The sequence below is a fragment of the Perca flavescens genome, chromosome 7 (genome assembly GCF_004354835.1).
Source record: "Perca flavescens isolate YP-PL-M2 chromosome 7, PFLA_1.0, whole genome shotgun sequence".
Taxonomy (NCBI): Eukaryota; Metazoa; Chordata; class Actinopteri; order Perciformes; family Percidae; genus Perca; species Perca flavescens.
This window is the reverse complement of record NC_041337.1, coordinates 3,134,514-3,156,820: the sequence shown is the minus strand read 5'-3', so window position 1 is coordinate 3,156,820 and position 22,307 is coordinate 3,134,514. Positions and strand designations below refer to the sequence as shown.

The following is a 22,307-nucleotide window of genomic DNA, read 5'->3' as shown; positions in this document are numbered from 1 at the left end:
CAGAATAATCATAAATTCAGAAAATGTGAAGAGGAAATGCGTTTTGGCATTTAGCATTTCAAGCATTTACAGCAGGAATGTGCACGCAAATGACGCGATCGTTACGTTCGCCATACAGGACGAATGCGTAGCCTACTTATCAGTCCATTCATCATTAAAGCTTGGGGTTTTCCCACATCAACTTTTGGCTTCAGCCTCTTTGACAGTGACATTTTTACCTTACAACAGGCCTTTCTTTCTGCAAGCATTTTCCACCAATCAGGACACTGCATACTGCAAACAACCATGTTTCCTTAATCACAGACTTTAACCATCACTCCTTAGTGAACTGCTTCCTAGTCTGAGATCTTTTTCTAGTTAAGGAGCCAGTTTTCATTATGGAGTTTCCATGTTTTTTAGGAGTTTGCTCACTAATGCATGTTAAAAATATAGCATTAATTCAGTAAGGAGCAGTGCGCCCGTATCATAGCAGCGCCGCCGCTGTCTGATGTCTGAAGTCTCTGTCTGATGTCTCAGTCTGTCTGTCTGTCTAATGTCTCTGTCTGTCTGATGTCCCTGCAGTATCTGTCCTTCTCCTGTGGTCTGGTGAGAGGAGCGCTGTCCAGCCTGGGGGTGAAGAGTATCGTGACTGCTGAGGTGTCCATCATGCCTGCGTGTAAGACATGCATCACTCGTCTATCATCCAATCAGAGACAAGAAAAGTGGCTGTAACGTTAATGGACAATTGTGCAGATTCAATTTCCGTCCACTAAAGGTACTGTTTATTTACATGGAGTCTGGTGGGTTTGGTGATTCCACGTTAAACAAAAAGGATCTTACTCTTTAACCAAAAGGTCTATCTCTGTAGGGATCCATCCCATAATGTTAGAATAATAATCTGAGTCTGTCAGCGGCAAAAACAGAACTTTTAGTGGACTCTAAGTGACGCAGAACATTTGTCCTGTAGGTTACATTACAGCCCGGTTCACTGCTGCTGGTTACAGCGTTGTCACTCAATACTGGACACATTTCAAAGACAAGGACACATTTTCATTTAGACAGGTGTGTGTGTGTGTGTGATATATATATTTATATTTAATTAATTTATTTATTTTGTGTGTGGAATTTACTCCTTTAATCACCAGGACAGCATTAAAGGGGGGGAGACATACAGGAAATCTACCACAGGTCGGATTCAAACCTTGGGCTCCTGTGTCGAGGAATACACACACACACACACACACACATATATATATATATATATATATATATATATATATATATATATATATATATATATATATATATATATATATATATATGTATGTATATATATATATATATATGTATGTATGTATGTATGTATATATATATATATATGTATATATATATATATATATATATATGTATATGGGTATATGTGTGTCAAGCTTACATTACACAAGTATTAACTGTAAGTCTATCAGAGGATGGAATCATATCTCATAGAGTTGTTTCAACATCGAATTGATCGTTAGGAGCCAAAATAGTGATTAAAAAATGTGACTGATTGCACTGCCCTATGGTATCCATCAGATCCCAGGTAGAGCTGCAGTCTGACCCCGGAGTGTTTACTGTGTAAAGCCGACAGAATATATATGAGTAAATAGTCTGAGCCTGTCAGAGAGCTTTACTGATGCTCTTTATTCATGCCGCAGTTTGTATTTGACTGCTGCAAAAAAAAACATTTACGCTAGCCTGGATGCCAGCCGAACTTAGCCCCGCCCACAACATTCGAGGTCGGGAAGTTCTGTCTGGACTTGCTCCGTTGAGGAGCAATTATTGCCGGAATAGGATCTGTTCGGACCAATCAAATTGTCGGACAGATGATCAACAGTAACAGAATCAACCACGTCACCAAAGAACGCTTGGGTTGAATTTGTTTACAACGGGTGGCTGCCGCTGGAGAACTGAGATGTGTAGATTCCTCCATCGCGTCTGTTACAGACTATATCGACAGCGCATTAATTTTAAAATCCTCAGCGGAGGAGCCTCAACAACTGCCCGAAAGCACGGTAGCGTTATATGGTAGAGAGAGAGCGCCCAGCGGCGCTAGAACAAAGCCGTGAATCAGAGAAATAAAACGTGTTTTCGCCGATCCATCTCTAGAAATGCGACTGTAGCGAGCATGTCACTATCACTAACGTTATCCATATTCATATTTACACACAACAAATGATATATCCAGCTTCAAAAAAGTAAGTCGGAAGTTAGAACGAATGCATTGTGCAGAGTTGTTTCTATGGAGACGTTACACAGTGTTGAGTTCCGTTGCTCTGATTGGTTGTAGGTCTATCCAATAAATGCAGAGGCATTTTTTTTTCCTGGTTTGGTTGGGACACACCCCATAATCAGAGCCCAATGGAGTGGTTTCAGACTCACATTCTGACTAGAATCTGAGTAGGACCACGTCAGGCTACGTTTACGCAGAAGGAAATAGGTTGCTTTTATCTGTGAATAAGTATAAAGTGATGACTAACACATGCTTTCTCTCTCTGTTCTTTGTCTATGCAGGTAAATTCCAGATCATGATCCAGAAAATGTAGCCACTAGCTTAGCCACACTAACTCTGCACTCTTCTGCCTTCATATGTTCTTGCATTTTTGTCATTAAAGGGAAATGCCTCCATTTTTCATCATTAACATATTCTCCTATTAACTTTAAATTGCAGTTACAATTTCATTTATGATTGGCAAAAGTGAGATTAGACTTCCAGTCTTTAGAGGAGGAGATTCACACACTGTCATGAATAACCCTTTCAATGCCATGATGAAGATTTCTGAGAATGATTTTATGTTATCTCTTTTATATAAAGTCTGAGTCATTAAATGAATGTGTAAGTATTCTCATTATGGAAGGTCTGTGGCACCCTCTGGTGGCAGAGGTAAAATGTCAGTTTGAAATGATACTAAGTGTTAATCCATTTTAATAAATGATCAAATGTATTAAAGTATCACTAAGTTGGTTTGGATTCATTGTACCTGTCCTCAAAAAACCTGACTGTTTTTCACAGATGAGGGGAAATTATCCTGGCAAAATGTGTTTTTTCCACATGGTAAAACTTCTTTTTTTTTTGTATTTACTGCTAGTGTCTGTACTCCCATTTTACTTCTATTTTATACACTTAACTATACAATGTGGAAATGCGATCTGGCTGTGCCGGATCTCCTCTGAATGTGCATCTATTCACTCTCACAGACATAAATTAGAAGACAGCCAGGTGCAATTTTTTAACATTTTTTATTTGAGTTATGTCACTACTCTATCTATAAAGGTTGACTGTAACTTTATTTCCACAATCTTTTGCCTTGTGCCTGTTTGCATACAAGTAATAAAACTCAGAAAGAACTGCTTTCTTTGAATCCACTTTATTACAGAAAATGCCCACAACATTTAGCACGTTATCTTGTAACTATTTTTTGATCATAGCATGTTGATATGCTTTCCCTGGTGGATTAAAATCTTGGAAAACTTGACCACTTGACATTTTAATCAGCCATGTGTTCCTCTTCCTAGGTCACTCTGTAGGCACTTAAAGGCTGAAGAGTAATACTGCCACATTGTCCGTTATTACACCAAACATCTGAGGAAACATTTACTTACATCAGTTTTGCTTCGCTTGTGGTAGTTCAAAGATTCATATGGAGATTTAAGACTAAGACTAAATGATATAATTTGTATTTTAAACAGCGAAAATGAAATAAATAGTACAGTTCAGATAAATCACAAGAGCATTCTATGACCACTGACCAGTTGATTGAATAGTTGGAAATTGCCATGTGTTTCCCACTGCATTTGTCCCCGACACGACCCTCAGTTACAGGGCCAAACAAGTTCAGAGTTATGTTTTTATGAAGTGGGGTCTGCCAGCTAGCCTGGTTACCTTGTAAGTGTTGAGTCCTGGGGAATCAAACCCTGGCGACACACCTTTGTTGTTGAAAAGGTAAAAGTTGAAGAGCTGTCTGTCCTGTGCCTCCAGGGAGACAGAGGCGCTGTTAACCTTAAGCTTGCAAGGGTACGGGCTCTCAAACACCACCCTGAACACCCTGTCCTGCAGGTAATCCAGCCGAAGAGTTCGGTACTTGAACGGCACGGTTGTGTCCACCTGTGGTCCAAATTGCTGCATGACCAGCACCCCATCTGAGTCCACCTTGATCTCATAGAAAGTTATATTCCTGTAAGTGAAAAAGCCCACATATGGAGCTGGGTTGGGCGGTGGTCTGAGAGTTTGTCGGGCGTCCCTGAAAGCCTTCTCCAGTGCAGGGATGAGGTAGCTGTAGGCCTGGCTCACAAGGTTCTGGTTTGCAGGCCGAACCCCAGCCATCAAGACCACCAGTCCCAGTTTAAGCCGTGGCACCAGGGAGAGGGTGGCCGCGTAACCGTCCAGGTCGCCGTCCTTCCTCACCACATCATAGCCAAACTGCTCGTTGATCTCCCATGGTGTGCCGGTGGAGTTGGCGAAGTAGCCACTGTGGCATCGGAAGACCGGAGTCAGCATGGTGTTCAGGGTGTCCTGGCGGAGCAGGGTCCCGCGATTTGTGCCCAGAAGAGCCATCATCAGCTTGGCCATGTCCGCTGTCGTGGAATACATCTGGCCTGCGGGTCGGTACCAGCCGAGGTTGTAGAGGGGAGCTGGCTGGCCGTTGCTGTACACACCCACAGCCATCTGCCTCTGAACGGCTGGGGTTAGGTTGAAACCAGTGTTCTTCATGCTGAGCCGCTCCAGAACGTTGTCTGACACCCAGCTCTCAAAGTCTGAGCCAGTCACCTTCTGGCCCAAGATGTTGGCCAATAAGGAAAAAGCAACATTGCTGTAGTGGCATCTGAGGGAAAAGAGATTGTAATGTCACCGATGTTTGTTAAGTTACCTTAGATAAAATGCCATAGATACTAATACATCAATCTCCTACCTCCTATTTCCTTTCAGATCATAGAAATGCACAGAAGATCCGAAGTCACCACAGTAAAAAATAGAGCAAAACAGGAAGGAAACAGAGTCTTACTTGGTCCCTGGATCTGCCACGAGGACATCGTCCTGCAACAAATGAAGGGCTGCCTCTGTGTCTCCACTCCAAAGGAGATTAGTTGACCGTAATCTTCTGGGTAACCCTGTGAAAATATTGGAAACCCCTAGTGATTGAATCTGTGGACTATGTAGTCCATGGATTCATGAATGTATTGGCTGCTTTAATGAAAGGATTTCTGTAAGTAGCCATACACGAAAATCTGTTACGGAGACTGTATCTGTGTAAGATTACCACCCCCCCGCTTGACCATGACCATTATTCCAGAGGCGCGGGAAGATATTTTCCGCAGGGGGTGCTGGGGGGAGGGTCCAATGTCCACGTAGAGTCTAAAGATACTATGTTACACAGGCTCTGTATCCTGCAGACCACTCTACCTCTGTCTCCTTTTAAAAATTCACTCGCCCCTAAGCCTCCATGAAGTACAGCTGAGCTGATGGTGCGTACAAACTATATCCCATTATAGGGCCTACTGCACAGCAAACTCCAAAAACCAGCGATGAAAAAAGTAGGCCTATCTAAATAGGGAATGCATGCATATAAACTAAAATGTTATTTATATAGTGCAACCAATGTAAATTATATATTATTAGCAATACATGCATAATCAAAATGTCTGTTAAAACAAGGAGCATGACGCACCCGGATCGGTTTTCTAGATGACAATGTATGTTTATTTTAAAACAACCACAATTAGATTAAGTGTTCATAAACCGCATAAAAAAAAGGCCTAAGTGCCACAAAGTAACAGACTGCAAAATCTTTCTTTTCCGACAGTATGTGACAAATTCTAAAAAGTTACAGACTATTTGTTTCTTTACAACAACAACAACAACCAGAGATAGTTATAAGCTATCATTTTATTGTCTTCACAGTTTACCACCAGGGGGTGCTGCAGCTCCCCCTGGTGGCGAAGCTTTAAAACTGCGCCGATGCAGTATTCAGTTACTATGTACTAGAAGAGTGCAATTAAACATGCAAGTCCTTTTAGGCTTTCAATAAACGCAGTGATGAAGAGCTTATGCTAATTGTCAGGTTTATATTACAGAACTACGGATACATCCTGGAGAGTCCCACTGTGTATGCGCTGTGCTAGAGATGCTGTTCTGTCAGTACTTTAATGTAGTAAATAGATCACCAGCATGTTGTATGGTTATATAGGCCAAATACTTTTTTTGTTCTACAGGTATGAATTTAAATCTGCTGACTCAACATTGTCTTAAAGAAACGGGTTTGGGGTAAATCTACTGGAAGCTTTCATGGCTAGGATGGCGATCAGTCGGTTAGTTGATCACTTTGGTCAAGACTAAAAACGCTAAAAAAAGAGACGTTTAAGGGCCACACATTCAAGATGTATCCTAATCATTTTATTACTCTGACTTTTAATTTGTCGGCACAATGGTAAATGGACTGCATTTATTTAGCGCTTTTATAATCTTAGATATTTTCAAAACAACCAGTGCAGTGGGCCCTATAATGGGATATAGTTTGTACGCACCATCAGCTCAGCTGTACTTCATGGAGGCTTAGGGGCGAGTGAATTTTTAAAAGGAGACAGAGGTAGAGTGGTCTGCAGAATACAGAGTCTGTGTAACATAGTATCTTTAGACTCTACGTGGACATTGGACCCTCCCCCCAGCACCTCCTGCCGAAAATATCTAAGATTATAAAAGCTCTAAATAAATGCAGTCCATTTACCATTGTGCTGACAAATTAAAAGTCAGAGTAATAAAATGATTAGGATACATCTTGAATGTGTGGCCCTTAAACGTCTCTTTTTTTAGCGTTTTTAGTCTTGACCAAAGTGATCAACTAACCAACTGATCGCCATCCTAGCCATGAAAGCTTCCAGTAGATTTACCCCAAACCCGTTTCTTTAAGACAATGTTGAGTCAGCAGATTTAAATCTTAGCTACCACTCAAAGCGTTTTGAAGCACCGATGAAACGGACAATTTTGGCTTCAGTATCTTGCCCAAGGATACTCCGACATGTAAACTGCAGGGGCCAGGGATCGGACCGCAGGCCTGCTGATTAGCAGACGACTGCTTTATTTGTACAGACATTCATGGTTCCTGGACAACGATCCCCTGACAGTTCCTCTAGCGCCATTATGAGGGTAATTTTCTTTTGTTTCGGAATGAAATGAACACCTATAGGATGGATAGCCACGAATTCTGTTGAATACAATCATGTTTCTTTCAGGATGAATTGTAATAAGTGAGCCAGATAGATTTGTGCCCTCTGCTAATCCTTTCTTGTCATTCTGAGCTGATTAACTCTAAGTCTGGACACAGCTCATTGTAAATATAGCTCCTCTCTCAGTTCATGTGAGCCCAGGTTAGCTAAGGTGCCCAGTGGGTGGTAGAGACATGTCCTTAACATAAATCACGTAATACAGTCTGCTCTGTTGTGGGGGAATTTGTTTTCGATCATGCTGTAATGAAATTGCATTTGACCAGATGGATGTAATCAGGTTAAACTTTCTTGTTGTTTAATCATGTTGATTTCTTTACAATGTAACCTTTGACTGAAGGAATCTTGGCCTGATTGCATATGCTAAGGCGTGGTTACCCACCTGGTTGTCATCAGACAGTTCTCCCCTCTGGCTGGTTAGACTCTTTGTCTTAAGAACAAAGTCATGCAATGCACCAAATGAAAGAAACAACCCTGACAGAGGGACAGAGCGCTGCTTCACATTGGTTTGCATATTACAAACTAATCTTCGTCTTGTGTACCATGCTCTGAACAGACAATAATGTAAGAGATTTTGTCTTCTTCCTCGTTGTCATAGTGGGATTCCAAAATTGCCACGCCATCTGTTATCCCCATTTGTTCATTTATTCACATTAAGACTGGGGTGGCAGTAGCTCAGTCCGTAGGGAGTCGGGTTGGGAACCGGAGGGTCACAGGTTCAAGTGTCCATACAGACCGAAGTACGGAGATTGGACTGGTAGCTGGAGAGATGCCAGTTCACCTCCTGGGCACTGCCAAGGTGCTCTTGAGCAAGGCACTGAACCCCATTCATTCTCTAAATTTAACCCATCCCTCAAGGGAGCAGTGGGCAGCCAATCACAGCGCCCAGGGACCAACTCCAGATCTGAGCCAGTGCCTTGATCAAGGGCACTGACTGGAGAACCTAGTACATGTTTTTGATGGTACAGGCTAACAACAGAGTGTAAATTGTAATTTCCCCATTGGGGATAAAAAAATAGTATACATTAAATTATAAATTAAAGACTCCAAAGATACACAAAGACACAGAGTTGCTGGAGAGAGATGGGAGCCGCAGTGGCATGCAGCCATGAGGAGGCTGGGACAGCACTCTGGTCCAGCGCCACACAGTATCAAATCATGTCCAAAGTTCTTAGCCTGATCATCACTGCACTGCTATTTTGTTCTGTGTTCATGGTAACCTTTCACTGGAGGGAATGTAGTCAGTGACATACTGCATGTGTCCTGTCAAAGACATTTAAATGGCTACAGAAAACTAGTAGACTTAAAGGTCCCATGGCATGAAAATTTCACTTTGAGTTTTTTTAACATTAATATGAGTTCCCCCAGCCTGCCTATGGTCCCCCAATGGCTAGAAATGGCAATAGGTGTAAACCGAGCCCTGGGTATCCTGCTCTGCCTTTCAGAAAATGAAAGCTCAGATGGGCCGATCTGGAATCTTCTCCTTATGAGGTCATAAGGAGAAAGGTTACATCCCCTTTCTCTGCTTTGCCCGCCCAGAGAATTTGGCCCACCCATGAGAGAGAGAGAGACATCATGGCTTTCAAACGAGCAAAGTGGCAGTTGGTCAAGGCCACACCCCCACCCTCCACCTTGCCCCCCCCCTCTCTCCTCCTCAATAGCTACAGACACAGAAATGGCACATCCCAGCTCAAGTATTAGGGGACCACTAAGGCCTATATAAAAGAGACTTCAGATACAGTATTAGGGGACCACTAAGGCCTATATAAAAGAGACTTCAGATACAGTATTAGGGGACCACTAAGGTCTATATAAAAGAGACTTCAGATACAGTATTAGGGGACCACTAAGGCCTATATAAAAGAGACTTCAGATACAGTATTAGGGGACCACTAAGGTTTATATAAAAGAGACTTCAGATACAGTATTAGGGGACCACTAAGGTCTATATAAAAGAGACTTCAGATACAGTATTAGGGGACCACTAAGGCCTATATAAAAGCATCCAAAAAGCTGCATGTCATAGGACCTTTAAAGTTTTTATGACTATTGAAGAAAGATATAAAGGTTTTTTCAGAAGTGGACTTCAACAACCTGTACAGTACAGCTCTTTTTTTTTATCTCATTCATGCTTGTTGAATATTTGTGTCCATTTTTCTATTGCTATTTTTCATGAATGTAGTAAGGTTGCTTGGTAACTACATTGTAAATGACAATGCCATTCTGATAATCCCGCCTGCCAAGCTCTGACTGGTCAATGATTGGTTCTCCACTGGGGGAACACTAGACCTATTGTAATCACTGAACAAATCAGAGCTGGTGCTGTTGATTCAGAGGTCTGGAACCAGGTCTTTGATGTTAGTTCCTTTAATGTAGATAAATCAAAGATGGTTGCTATATCATTAAAAAACGTAAAACCGAATGTGTTTACCAGAGAGCTGGCTGGCCATCCTGCGCAGGGTGAGTCCAGGAGAGCGGTGGCCAAAGGTCCTGATTGACGAGGACACTGGACCCCTACTCTTCCACAGCGGGTCCTTAATGGTGAAGTTGTCTGCGTACTTCTCCAGTGGGTCGTCCAGAGAGTCCACCAGGCCGTCCTCCCACAGCTTGTACAGCATCAGTGTGGGGAAGATCTTAGACAGGCTCGCAATTCTGTATGTATGTAATGTATGGAGTTATATTACTGCCATTAGTCAAGAGCGCATTATTTCAATTTGAGAGCATTTCTCACTGATATTACGTTCAGATTTCTTACTCTCACACTCAAATAGTCACTGCTCGTGCTTGGATTTGCTCTGCTTGTGCTCAAACTTTCTGCTTAGACTCAGATATGTTGTTGTTTGGACAGATTTCCTGCTCTCAGCTTTGAACCTTCTCCTCGCACTCAGGCTGATTCTGCTCGCTTGCAAATTTTCTGCTCTCGGATCTCTCCTGCGCGCTTGGATTTTTTTGTGTTATAACCCTGCCAAAAGTCAACAACCAATAGAATGCCAGCTGTAGTGTTGACCAATGAAATGATCCCTGCCCCGTTGAGGGTGCGTTCACTTTACGTTAGAACGTCTGTTGAGGGCGGCTGCACTGTAACCGATAACTGTAACCAAGTTTATATATCCCCACGCCGTTTATAGCTTTATTATAAGTATATGTCAACAATGTGCACAGAATGGTCGACGCACTTTCACCTGCACCCATCAGGAAACGGGAGAAAGCTTTGAAGAGGGACATATGAAGTTATGTCCACAACTACGAGGGTGAGTAGCATAACTTAAGCACCTAGCTAGCTAGCTAACATATGGCGCTAGCATATAGCCTGGCTTGATGTCCATAAACAAATAGATTTTCTTTATTTTATAGCTAGACTGAACGACATATGACGGACTGTATGTGTATATGTGATGACCTCACTTTGTATTTTTTCCTCGTTTGGTTAACCATGTTCCTGGGATTTGGCTGATTTCATGTTAGAGCCAGTAGTAAAACCTAAACTATAATATGACTGAAAGAACACCATAAACTGGATTGTTTGTGTCAGTTTTTGCATCACTGTTGTGTTGTTCATCAGAATTTAGTCTTCATTCCTTCATATAGCATTAGTCTGAAAATTATGAATTCATATCAGTCTGGTCTGTGTACTTTTTCATTCATTCGATTTTCATTTCATAAACAGGTATTAAAAAACAACTGCAGCCGGGACATTCTAACTCTTAACGTGAAAAAGCTTAATGTGGTTTAATGCAACCTAAGCAATGATCAATGTTTACCAAATTTCTCTCTCATATTGCTCCTCATAACCACTGAAAACTGAAAAAATCTAAACCAAAGTCTTTCCATAATAAATATGGCTATGAAATAGAACATGAAATACATAAATGAGGCAATACATATATAGGCATTAGCTAGTCATTATAGTTCAATAGCCTAAATACATATGTTTTACTTATATTTATTTCCGGGGACTTTTATTTATTCCGTCTATTTATATGCACACTATATTTTATATTTTATTAAGTTTTGTTATCTCACAGACTCTGACTAAAAGCAGCAGCAAGCCTGCCTGGCATCAGTGCATCATAGCATATCACTGCAAAGAAAAGAAAATATGAATAAATCACAAGCGCGGCAGATTCCCAGCTCAGCTAGAGTGGGTAACGCTAGCGAACCGCAGGGACCGAGGTCCCAGGGCTGGTGGCTAGCTGCTAGCTAGCTGCAGCAGCAGCTAATATTAGAATATTAGACCCAGCACCGTAGGTCTGATCCCCATGATCTGATCCTGAACCGCCGGTGACTCTCTGCCAGATCAGCAAGTTTAACGGCAGCAACAGAAAGTTTGCTGGGATTGTTAACGGTGGCGTAACGGTACCGTTACAGCCGTGAACTGAAATTCCGTTTCCTCAGTCAGCTGGTTCAACTCTCTTTGGGCGAAGTTGTCTGCGGCGGGAAGAGACAGAGAGTCAGAGGGAGGCAGGGAGAGAGGGTAATAAATACATGTGACATTATGAAATAAAATTCCCCCCAAGCATTATCAAGAGTACAGGTTTCCAAAGTAATTTTAGCCTGGGCTGAATGCAACACTGGTAGGCTAGGCTGGCGCTGTTGCCTTGGAAATGACAACATCCGGTCTCTGAATATGAAAAAACAGGCCTTTTTTCATTTCTATTTTCAAGTGTTTTTTTTTTTTTTATATGAAATAGAAAATGAAAATCACAGAATATTTTAAATTTCTCCCATCCCCTTTTGACCATGAAAAGGAAAAAACGCCTTGTATTTCAATTTCAAATTTTGTATTTTAAAACGAAAATCAAATAACCATTTGTTTTTTGTTTTATAATACCTGTTTATGAAATGAAAATCGAATGAACGAAAAAGTACACGGACCCAGTCTGTTAAGTACAATTTCACCACTATAATAAAACAGATCTAGAAATATGCTTTATTTGCAACTTAAATATGTTATTTTTTTAATTAATACAAAGCAAACTGAGCAGAAAAGAACAAGTGTTTTGTTTGTTTGTTTCTCTTCTTCTAGGTGTGACTGAAGTACCCCTGTTGTACGGTGGCCGAGACGGTTCAACACAAATACAAAAGCCACACCACAAACACAAAAACTAAAACACAAATACAAAAGCTACAACACAAACGCAAAAGCCACAACACAAACGCAAAAGCCACAACACAAACGCAAAAGCCACAACACAAACGCAAAAGCCACAACATAAATACATAAGCTGGAAGCAGATGTGGTTGACAAACGGAGCCGGAGGAGGAAAGTTCTTGTTTGTTTGAGAAGTAAGTGAAACATGGTTCCTTGCTCATTATGATTACTGTCACAATGTGTTTGTCACAAATAAGCAGCATTGTTCAATATCTTTTTTTATTTTCATATGTACTCTGCTATTTAGGCTACGAAGCTACAGCTATAACGTTATCTAAATGGCGCCCAGCGTCTTTTACCCGCGAGTCCTACGTTTAAAGTCTATAGTTTGTCACGTTTAGTGAAGCTGTTTAAATCACACAAATATTATATCCCACTGTTACATGCTTGTAACTTGTTAACCGTTATCTATCTGGTTAGCGATCAGATCCCAGTGGCAAATTCCCTCGATACTGTTGGTTTGGAAAGTGTGTGTGTGTGTGTGGTTATGTTTACAAACAGATGTTTAAAGTGAATGCTAATTGTTTTACCTTCAATATGCTGCCTATTATAGTGTTAGGGGCGTTATATGTCCTACATACACACATACAGTACATGGGTTGGTCTGAATGAAATAAACCCAGAAATTTAAAAATGACCTTGCTTCGTGCTTACTAATAAAAATAAATAGAATTCAGACTGTGGACTCCTGTGTTTACACTGTATTTAAAGCCATATAAAAGGGTTTGTTCATAGACTGTATATTACCATTTGTACAGTCTATGGTTTTGTTGCATGTCCTTAGTCTTACCCCTACAAATAGGCACACACACACTTTCCTTTGTAGCCTATATGGAGAGTACATACATGAAAATACAAAGATATTGAACAACATTGCTTATTTGTGACACTCACATAGCAACAGTACGGTAATCCTAATTAGCAAGAAACCATATTTCAATTACTTCTCAAACATGCAAGAAATTTCCTCCTGCTCATACGCTGACTTCTGTTGTCACTCACTTTTGTTGTCCCTTATGCATTTGTGTTGTGGCTTTTGCGTTTGTGTTGTGGCTTTTGCGTTTGTGTTGTGGCTTTTGCATTTGTGTTGTAGCTTTTGCATTTGTGTTGTAGCTTATGCATTTGTGTTGTAGCTTTTGCGTTTGTGTTGTAGCTTTTGCGTTTGTGTTGTAGCTTATGCATTTGTGTTGTAGCTTTTTCATTTGTGTTGTAGCTTTTGCGTTTGTGTTGTAGCTTATGCATTTGTGTTGTAGCTTTTGCGTTTGTGTTGTAGCTTATGCATTTGTGTTGTAGCTTTTGCGTTTGTGTTGCGGCTTTTGCGTTTGTGTTGTGGCTTTTGCGTTTGTGTTGTAGCTTTTGCGTTTGTGTTGTAGCTTTTGCGTTTGTGTTGCGGCTTTTGCGTTTGTGTTGTAGCTTTTGCGTTTGTGTTGCGGCTTTTGCGTTTGTGTTGTGGCTTTTGCGTTTGTGTTGTGGCTTTTGGGTTTGTGTTGTGGCTTTTGCGTTTGTGTTGAACCGTCTCAGCCACCGTACTGTTGTAATATAATAGTAAAATCATGTTACATACACTTATCATTTATGTTTCTTGCTTAAATTCACAGGGTGCACAACCAGGCCTGGGAGACAAAATTACTGATATCCACAAAACCAAATCAGATAAGGTAAGGTATATATATAATAATGATGTTAAAGAAAGCTATGTACACCTAATATCTTATGTGTTGATGTCTATGAATTTGTCTTTAATAGGAGCATACTATACAAAGACAACAGTGGAGAGTTGCTGGATCTTACTGTCCTCAAATTGCCAGAGATCTACAAGGACTTCACCCCTCTTTCTGCACCATCACCTGCATAATCAAAGTGATAAAAGAGAGAACAAACTATTGTTTTCTCTGTTGACATGAATAGGTGCCTGTAATGTCTGCCAATATATTCAATCAATTCAATAAATGTTGATACGTATCACTGATATTTCTTAAATCATTGTAGTTTTTCAGAGCAATAAGATACAGATTATTAAAACCATGTTCATATTTGCAACAAATTAAAACCCTGATCAAGGCTAATTGTTTTTTTCATTTTCCATAACATTTATAAAAAAGAAAACAGTACAATTAAATTGACCAGAGCTGACACTTGGTAAATAGCTTTAATTTACCTTGTCAAAACAATGAGTAATTCATAACAAATTGCACAATATTTGACACAAAACCTTAAAAGTGTATGGTTCATACTACGGTGAAAGCAGAACAATTTGCCTATAGGATTTACTGTAGCAGGAACATTGATATTGGCAAACAGATGACCCAGGTTAAGGTGAGTTTGTGAGCACGGTTATGAATAAAGATAAGATAAGCCTAGTGTTCACAAGAGGGATGATTCAGGTATTGCAACACAAATTAAGAATAATTCAATTAAATAGGAGGTATATACAACTAATAGAAAATAAATGAACTATACAAGAGCAATTAAGGTTAAGGTATGAGGTAGTGGTAAGCTAAAGTGATGTATAATCAATAGCATGGAGTCAAGTCAACAGTGTACACCAGAATAATATATACTGTGGTTAAGTAATGATACTTACTGTTGTCTGTATTAGAGTCAAGTCAACAGTGTACACCAGAATAATATATACTGTGGTTAAGTAATGATACTTACTGTTGTCTGTATTAGAGTCAAGTCAACAGTGTACACCAGAATAATATATACTGTGGTTAAGTAATGATACTTACTGTTGTTTGTACTAATATAACAAAACAAAAAATATACTAATATAATATAGTGTGTGATGCAGTATGGAGAACAACCAAGTCCCATATGAACCCAAGAGACTTTTAGTGCAGCTGTTGATGTTCACTACAAACAAAACTTGCAGATGGTTGTAGTCTGTAGTCAGCCATACAGTAGGTAGATCTGGAGCAGATGGTTGTAGTCTGTAGTCAGCCATACAGTAGGTAGATCTGGACCAGATGGTTGTAGTCTGTAGTAAGCCATACAGTAGGTAGATCTGGAGCAGATGGTTGTAGTCTGTAGTCAGCCATACAGTAGGTAGATCTGGAGAAGATGGTTGTAGTCTGTAGTCAGCCATACAGTAGGTAGATCTGGACCAGATGGTTGTAGTCTGTAGTCAGCCATACAGTAGGTAGATCTGGACCAGATGGTTGTAGTCTGTAGTCAGCCATACAGTAGGTAGATCTGGAGCAGATGGTTGTAGTCTGTAGTCAGCCATACAGTAGGTAGATCTGGACCAGATGGTTGTAGTCTGTAGTCAGCCATACAGTAGGTAGATCTAGAGCAGATGGTTGTAGTCTGTAGTCAGTCATACAGTAGGTAGATCTGGAGCAGATGGTTGTAGTCTGTAATCAGCCATACAGTAGGTAGATCTGGAGCGGCAGGGTGAATTCTAGCTATCATGGGTTGGTGATATGACACACACAGATCAACAGGGGTCGAGCCCCTCAGCCCCACCTGGATGAAAAGAACGTGAAACAAAATACTTGTTTTTTCAGTTCAGTTTGCTTTGTATTAATTAAACAAATAACTGCTATTTAAGAAGCAAATAAGAAATATCATTTCTAGATTTGTTTTTATTATAGTGGTGAAATTGTACCACTTACAACTTTTTAAACAGACTGATATGAATTCATAATTTTCAGACTAATGCTATATGAAGGAATGAAGACTAAATTCTGATGAACAACACAACAGTGATGCAAAAACTGACACAAACAATCCAGTTTCTGGTGTTCTTTAAGTTATATTACAGTTTAGGTTTTACTACTGGCTCTAACATGAAATCAGCCAAATCCCAGGAACATGGTTAACCAAACGAGGAAAAATACAAAGTGAGGTCATCACATATACACATACAGTCCGTCATATGTCGTTCAATCTAGCTATACAATAAAGAAAATCTATTTGTTTATGGACATCAAGCCAGGCTATATGCTAGCGCCATATGTTAGCTAGCTAGCTAGGTGCTTAAGTTATGTTACTCACCCTCGTAGTTGTGGACATAACTTCATATGTCCCACTTCAAAGCTTTCTCCCGTTTCCTGATGGGTGCAGGTGAAAGTGCGTCGACCATTCTGTGCACATTGTTGACATATACTTATAATAAAGCAATGAACGGCGCGGGGATATATAAACTTGGTTACAGTTGAAGTGAACGCACCCTCAACGGGGCAGGGATCATTTCATTGGTCAACACTACAGCTGGCATTCTATTGGTTGTTGACTTTTGGCAGGGTTATAACACAAAAAAATCCAAGTGCGTAGGAGAGATCCGAGAGCAGAAAATTTGCAAGCGAGCAGAATCAGCCTGAGTGCGAGGAGAAGGTTCAAAGCTGAGAGCAGGGGCCTGTTTCACAAAACCAAGATAAGGGATTAAGCCGGGATTTCCTGGTTATCCTGGATGAATTTAGCCTTGACTCGGTTTCACGAAAGCAGAGGCACATAAATCACCATGGAGATTTATTCTGTGCAGCTAGCCTGGTCCTGACCAGGCTAACAGCCAGGATTTATTTAATTCTGGAACCTTTTCTGTTCACTCAGCAGTGGTTTTACCCTTTTGTTATCAGCCTGGATTAAAATACAACAGGTGCATATTGCTGTTCATTTAAGTACTGTTATTATTTAAAGTTGTGACCATTATTTTTTTTTATAATTATAAATTTGTCATTGTTACTGTTATATTGCTGTATGAAGACTGCTGTTCATATTTTTGTAAGATTTTGATGAATATATTATGGCAGTTGTTGAGATAATTAGAAAAGGCTGATACAATTTCAAATGAGTTTTAAATGAAGTCTGTTACTAAGGGCAATACATACAATGCTGTACATTTCTATAGTTCCCCAATGCACCTTAAATTATTTTAGTTTATAATTTATTTTTGTATTCTTTAACAATAAGGATCATGTTTGTTCTGCTTCCATGTGCATTGTATTTGGCATTCTTAACACACAATTTGTGTTGTCCAGTAAACTGGGACTATAATTTGGGAGGATTGTACAATTTTAAGAACATATCCTTACTGTACAATCCTCCCAAATTATAGACTTAGTTCACTGGACCAGTAACTATCTAGTGATGTAGGCTACTGTACATTCATGTAACAACAGGGAGAGGACACCTTCATGGTTTTTGACCTTATATTTTGCCTGGGGGGAAATAACTAATGAATATACTCTGTTTATGTTTATAGTGTGCATGGAATTTATCACTTTATTATCTTTATAGTTTCTAGATTTTACAGTGCAATTTCTTCAGTGTTTTTATTTTTTATGTCCATATATACCAGGGAACTAAGACTAACTAGACTAAATGATAGTCTAAAAATATACATTTATGAACTACTGCTCTTAAATGAAACCATTCAATGTGTCACTTGTGATTTGCAAAAACGAACACCTGTACACTTGCATTGCATTAAAAGCGAGTAGGCCTAGTGGAAGTTAATATGACTTAGGAAATTAATATTTTAGCCAATGAGAGAGAGGGAGGAACAGAGTGAAAGAGATATTTACGCTTCATATTCTAGCGTTATAGAAAATGGATCTTCATGGTAAATTTCCTGAGATAACATTATCTTCTGCTTACTTTTAAGGCAAAGAGTACAATTGTTAATTTGTGTAAATGATTAGTAGCCTAATCATTGAATGGTAGGATTATGACGGTTTCCATTCAGAGCAGTGGTCAGTTAATGTTTATATTTAGGCTGCTTACGCATTCAGTCAGTCCGTGATCGTCTGCTGCTTTCTCTCGCTGTTTCAGTACAGCGGCCGTGTTATTTTCTTTTTATTCAAATAATGCATTTCACGTCATCATACTTCAACAAGAAGCTGCTGCTCACTCTGTATAAAGTAGCCTATGTACAATGCCTATTCTCCATTTTAGCATCAGTAAATCTGTGATCGACCTTGCGGTCTTTTGAGGAAATCCGTGGACGCGCATCTATCTGAATTAGTTCAGCCTGGCTCGACCTAGTCGCTCCTCCTCAGCCTGGCTTGGCCTTTGTGAAACGCACCAAGCCAGGATGCACAGATTAGACTAGGTCAAGCCTCGCTTTATCATTTATCCTGGATTTATATATTCTGCTTTTGTGAAACAGGCCCCAGGAAATCTGTCCAAACAACAACATATCTGAGTCTAAGCAGAAAGTTTGAGCACAAGCAGAGCAAATCTAAGCACGAGCAGTGACTATTTGAGTGTGAGAGCAAGGTTTTGAGCGCGAGCAGTGACTATTTGAGTGTGAGAGCAAGAAATCTGAACGTAATATCAGTGAGAAATGCTCTCAAATTGAAATAATGCGCTCTTGACTAATGGCAGTAATATAACTGCATACACATGCATATTCCAATCGATTAAATAAATGTATCCTGCTTTAATAATACATGGCATTCCCAGTACTGCCCATCTGCACAGATCAGATTTAAGCACTTCATTTATTGAGTGGTTCAGTCTCATTGATCATATGATGAAGGTCTAATCCTACTCTAAGCCTCAGATCAGAAGCAATCCAGCAGAAGAATTAGACAGTAGGTTACATCATGTGCTAATGATTATTGTTCTAATGGAGGTGCTATAATAATGGAGTGGCTGCACAGCTTTTAGGACTGATATTAATAACTATGTGTTTGGCATAACAGCAAAGCACCCTTTAGTCGTATCTCTGTCATATTTTCCTCTCTTCCACACCTGTTGACTGTAAATCTCACCTGTACACTGTGTACTCGTTGGGTGTAGATGAGGAGGGGTCGCTTGCATTTTTCTTGCCAAAGTTTCCATTCCACAGAACCGAGTCATTTAAAACCACGATGGCTGACATGGCTGGCAGCTTGGTGCTGTGAATGCTCGACCTCAGGAGTATATCTATCTGTTAGGAGAAACTTCAGTGAGACTAACTATAACTATGTCAAGAATGTCCACACAATAAAACATTTCAATAAGAAAAAGAAGTTGAAAGAGATTCACCTTTTCTAAGGCCACCCTCAGCAATGTGATGGGATGTTTGAGGGGCACAGGCTCAGGAAAGAGAGGGCACATCTCCTCTGCTCTCGCTTCTTTTACAACCACTTCTGTAGAAACATGTTGACAGCACTTATCTAGCTGTCACTGTTGTGGATATAAGCAGAGATGCACAGTAAGAGTGTTCTGGCAGGTCCCAGGTGGGACTGGAGAACACTTTGAACTTGAAAACTCAGCTGTTTGTTGGCAATCCTACAGTCAGAGATAGCCTGTTCCAGGACCGTATAGCCGAGTTTTGCACAAAACAGCCAGTCTAGCTCAGTCAAAAGTGACAAACCATACTTTCCAACAACTCCAATGCTGTCTATTGTTCATGCTGTATCTTGTGTGATTGCAGAAAAAAAACATTGTGGTTTAGCATTAAACCTTAGCATTAAATCTTGCTAACCTAAATCTGATATTCTTGCTAGCATTAGAGCACTCTTGTTTGGTTATCCTTTCTTCATGAATCAATTACATTCCCCTGGAAATGCTCTGCTCATTTGTCCCTCATGTGAGTGGTCAATGCAATAGTTCTATGTAAAAAAAAACAAAACAAACATATGCCAAGGTTAAAGAAATCCGGTGCAAAATGAACCTAGGGGTGTGTTGACCGTTCTTTGGGATATGTTTTCATGCTAATCAAATGTGACCAGTTTTAGTGCAAACTGCTAATTAGCTTATAACGCTAGTTGTCGGGGCACTGGTAAAGTAAAAAGTATGGCTGTCAAACGATACATTTTTTAATCGCGATTAATCACACAATTTCTATAGTTAATCGCGATTAATCGCATGTTTTATCACATGAATAAAATTTTATTATTTTGCATTTCAGAACTGTTTTTAAGTACATTTTAACAATGGAAAGCAATTCTTACCAGTGTATCTTGATTGGGAATGAAATAAATGCAAAGCAAGTTACTTTATGAACTTGACTTTAAGATTTGTAATTGTTTATTATTTATTTACTGTAAACAAAAGTATAATTTGTGAATCTGTCATTATTGCACAATTCCTCCAAGTACCTAACCTAACTGAGATGTAACACTAACACTTTGCTTATACAGTACAAACAAAATGGTCCAAACCCAGATGCCACAGCAGGACATTTGTAACCTTTACATTTTTCTAATAAGGAATGTAACAATTCTCCTGGACAGAAAAGGGGGTGGACAATGCCCCAAATGACAAAAACAGTCAAAAAAACGATACAAACAACACAGTCCTAAAACCGTATGCTGATATACATAGTCAATATAGTGTGCAGTAACTCCTAAATCATTTTGATTACTCACTGACATCCGGTGATCACCGGTTAATGAGACAGCCTTTGCACTTTGCAGCAGTTCCAGTGGGGCTGCTTTCTCCGTGGAGTACAGGCTGTGTATGCGTGAAACTACTGTCCGCCTTGACAACTTTTTTAAAAGTAAACTTTCCATTCAGAATCTTATTGACATCCATTTCGGCATCTCACACTCGCCATCCACTCAAAACGTAACGTTAGCCTACTACTCTTTGGCCGGCTCGCAAGCCCAAACAAGTGTGGCGGCGTGCCTGTTGTTTTGTTTCCGGTCTAGCTAGATCCGGTGTGGTGTTGTAGTTTTACTAATGTTGCTGCAACAGCATGTTAAAAAAACTACAAAGTTTGCTAGGCCAAAAAAAACGTTAATCGCGGCATAAAAAAATTGGAACCGTTAAAATGGGGTTGCGTTAACACCGTTAATAACGCGTTTAACTGACAGCACGAGTAAAAAGACATCGCTATTTCTATACTACTAACAACGCTCAAAATAGCATCACACTTCCACGGTAGAATAATGAGGGTCCTTACATGTAAACCGAAGCATTGAGAACTTTGTAAGCGTACAGACAGTTTATTAAATAGATAGTTTATAAAGACTGTCCCGTTCGCGTATACAGGCAGGCGCCATCTTGAGAAAACAATCACGATCAGTCGAACGCTGAACGCCGTGCAACCAGTAACCAGTAACAAATGAACTAGGTTCATTTTGCGCCGGATTTGTCCTTTAAGACAAAAAGCAGACACACAACGAGCAAGTGCATGACACATCTTCACATAATATAGATGCATGTTAAAGGGATGGTTCACTGGAATTGTGCAAGAAAAAAGTATTGGTAGTGTGTCTCTCTGTGCAGATAATTCGTCCAGGTTCTGATAGATCTGTCTCTGTAACTTCTGCCTCAACCTCAAGACAATGGAAGTTCAATACATTTTGTTTATAATGCTCACAACTTACACATTTTGCAAAGGAGTATTTCTTGGATAGATATATTTGTACTGCTCCTTTAAGGAACAGGAAAGGACGAGCATGAATCTAAGAGTCAGCTGAACAGCTATCCAGTTTGACGGGTGGCAAACTCTGCTAGACCTCTTACTAATATTTAACACATTATAACGTTATTACTTATACAGGGCATTATATACTATAGTCTTATATTAGGACAGCATTCTGTAGTCTGTAAAATATCTGTAAGAACAGACATATTACAATGACGGTGCTAATACCATAAGCCAGCAGTAAACACTAACTGTAAACCAATATTGTGTAGTTCATTAATACAAATAAGTGAAGCCCCTGACTGAAAGCCTTAGCACTGCTGCGCTCCCCCTGTGCCCCTCCTCCTCCTGTCTCTAGAGTCTGCTTTAACACCAATGCTAATCCTGCTATTTGCAGATCTGTGTAATCCTGCTGCAGCTCCCGAAAATGAGCAATTACACCAACGAGGCTGAACGCCAAAAGTAGTTTCAGGTTGGAAAATTCTATGTGTGTGTGTGTGTGTTCTGAGGATGTAAATCTATGTTGGCTTGATAAACCTCACCTGTCTTCAGCTTTGGCATCCTATACTGCCATATGAAGCAGAAGGTCATGACCAACGATAGCAGAAAGAA

At 40.0% G+C, this 22,307-nt stretch overlaps 2 protein-coding genes across 3 annotated transcripts in view; one reads left to right on the top strand and one right to left on the bottom strand.

Annotated features, from left to right (window-relative positions):
* Positions 1 to 3,366, top strand: part of trappc6b (trafficking protein particle complex subunit 6B) — a 9,125-nt gene extending 5,759 nt beyond the window's left edge. Inside the window, exons 5-6 of one of the 2 annotated variants that reach the window (XM_028583886.1) lie at positions 562 to 754; positions 2,533 to 3,366. In XM_028583886.1, coding sequence (XP_028439687.1) covers positions 562 to 711 — 150 coding nt within the window. In that variant the 3' untranslated portion in view covers positions 712 to 754; positions 2,533 to 3,366. The remainder of the gene's footprint in view (positions 1 to 561; positions 755 to 2,532) is intronic. The other variant, XM_028583887.1, reaches the window with a different exon arrangement.
* Positions 3,299 to 22,307, bottom strand: LOC114559295 (putative beta-lactamase-like 1). Its single transcript, XM_028583885.1, has 6 exons — positions 22,238 to 22,307; positions 19,364 to 19,467; positions 19,108 to 19,265; positions 9,668 to 9,888; positions 5,022 to 5,127; positions 3,299 to 4,841 (listed from the first exon to the last, which is right to left on the bottom strand). Exons 1-6 carry the CDS (start codon positions 22,284 to 22,286, stop codon positions 3,860 to 3,862), a joined length of 1,620 nt encoding a protein of 539 aa, XP_028439686.1. The 5' UTR covers positions 22,287 to 22,307; the 3' UTR covers positions 3,299 to 3,859.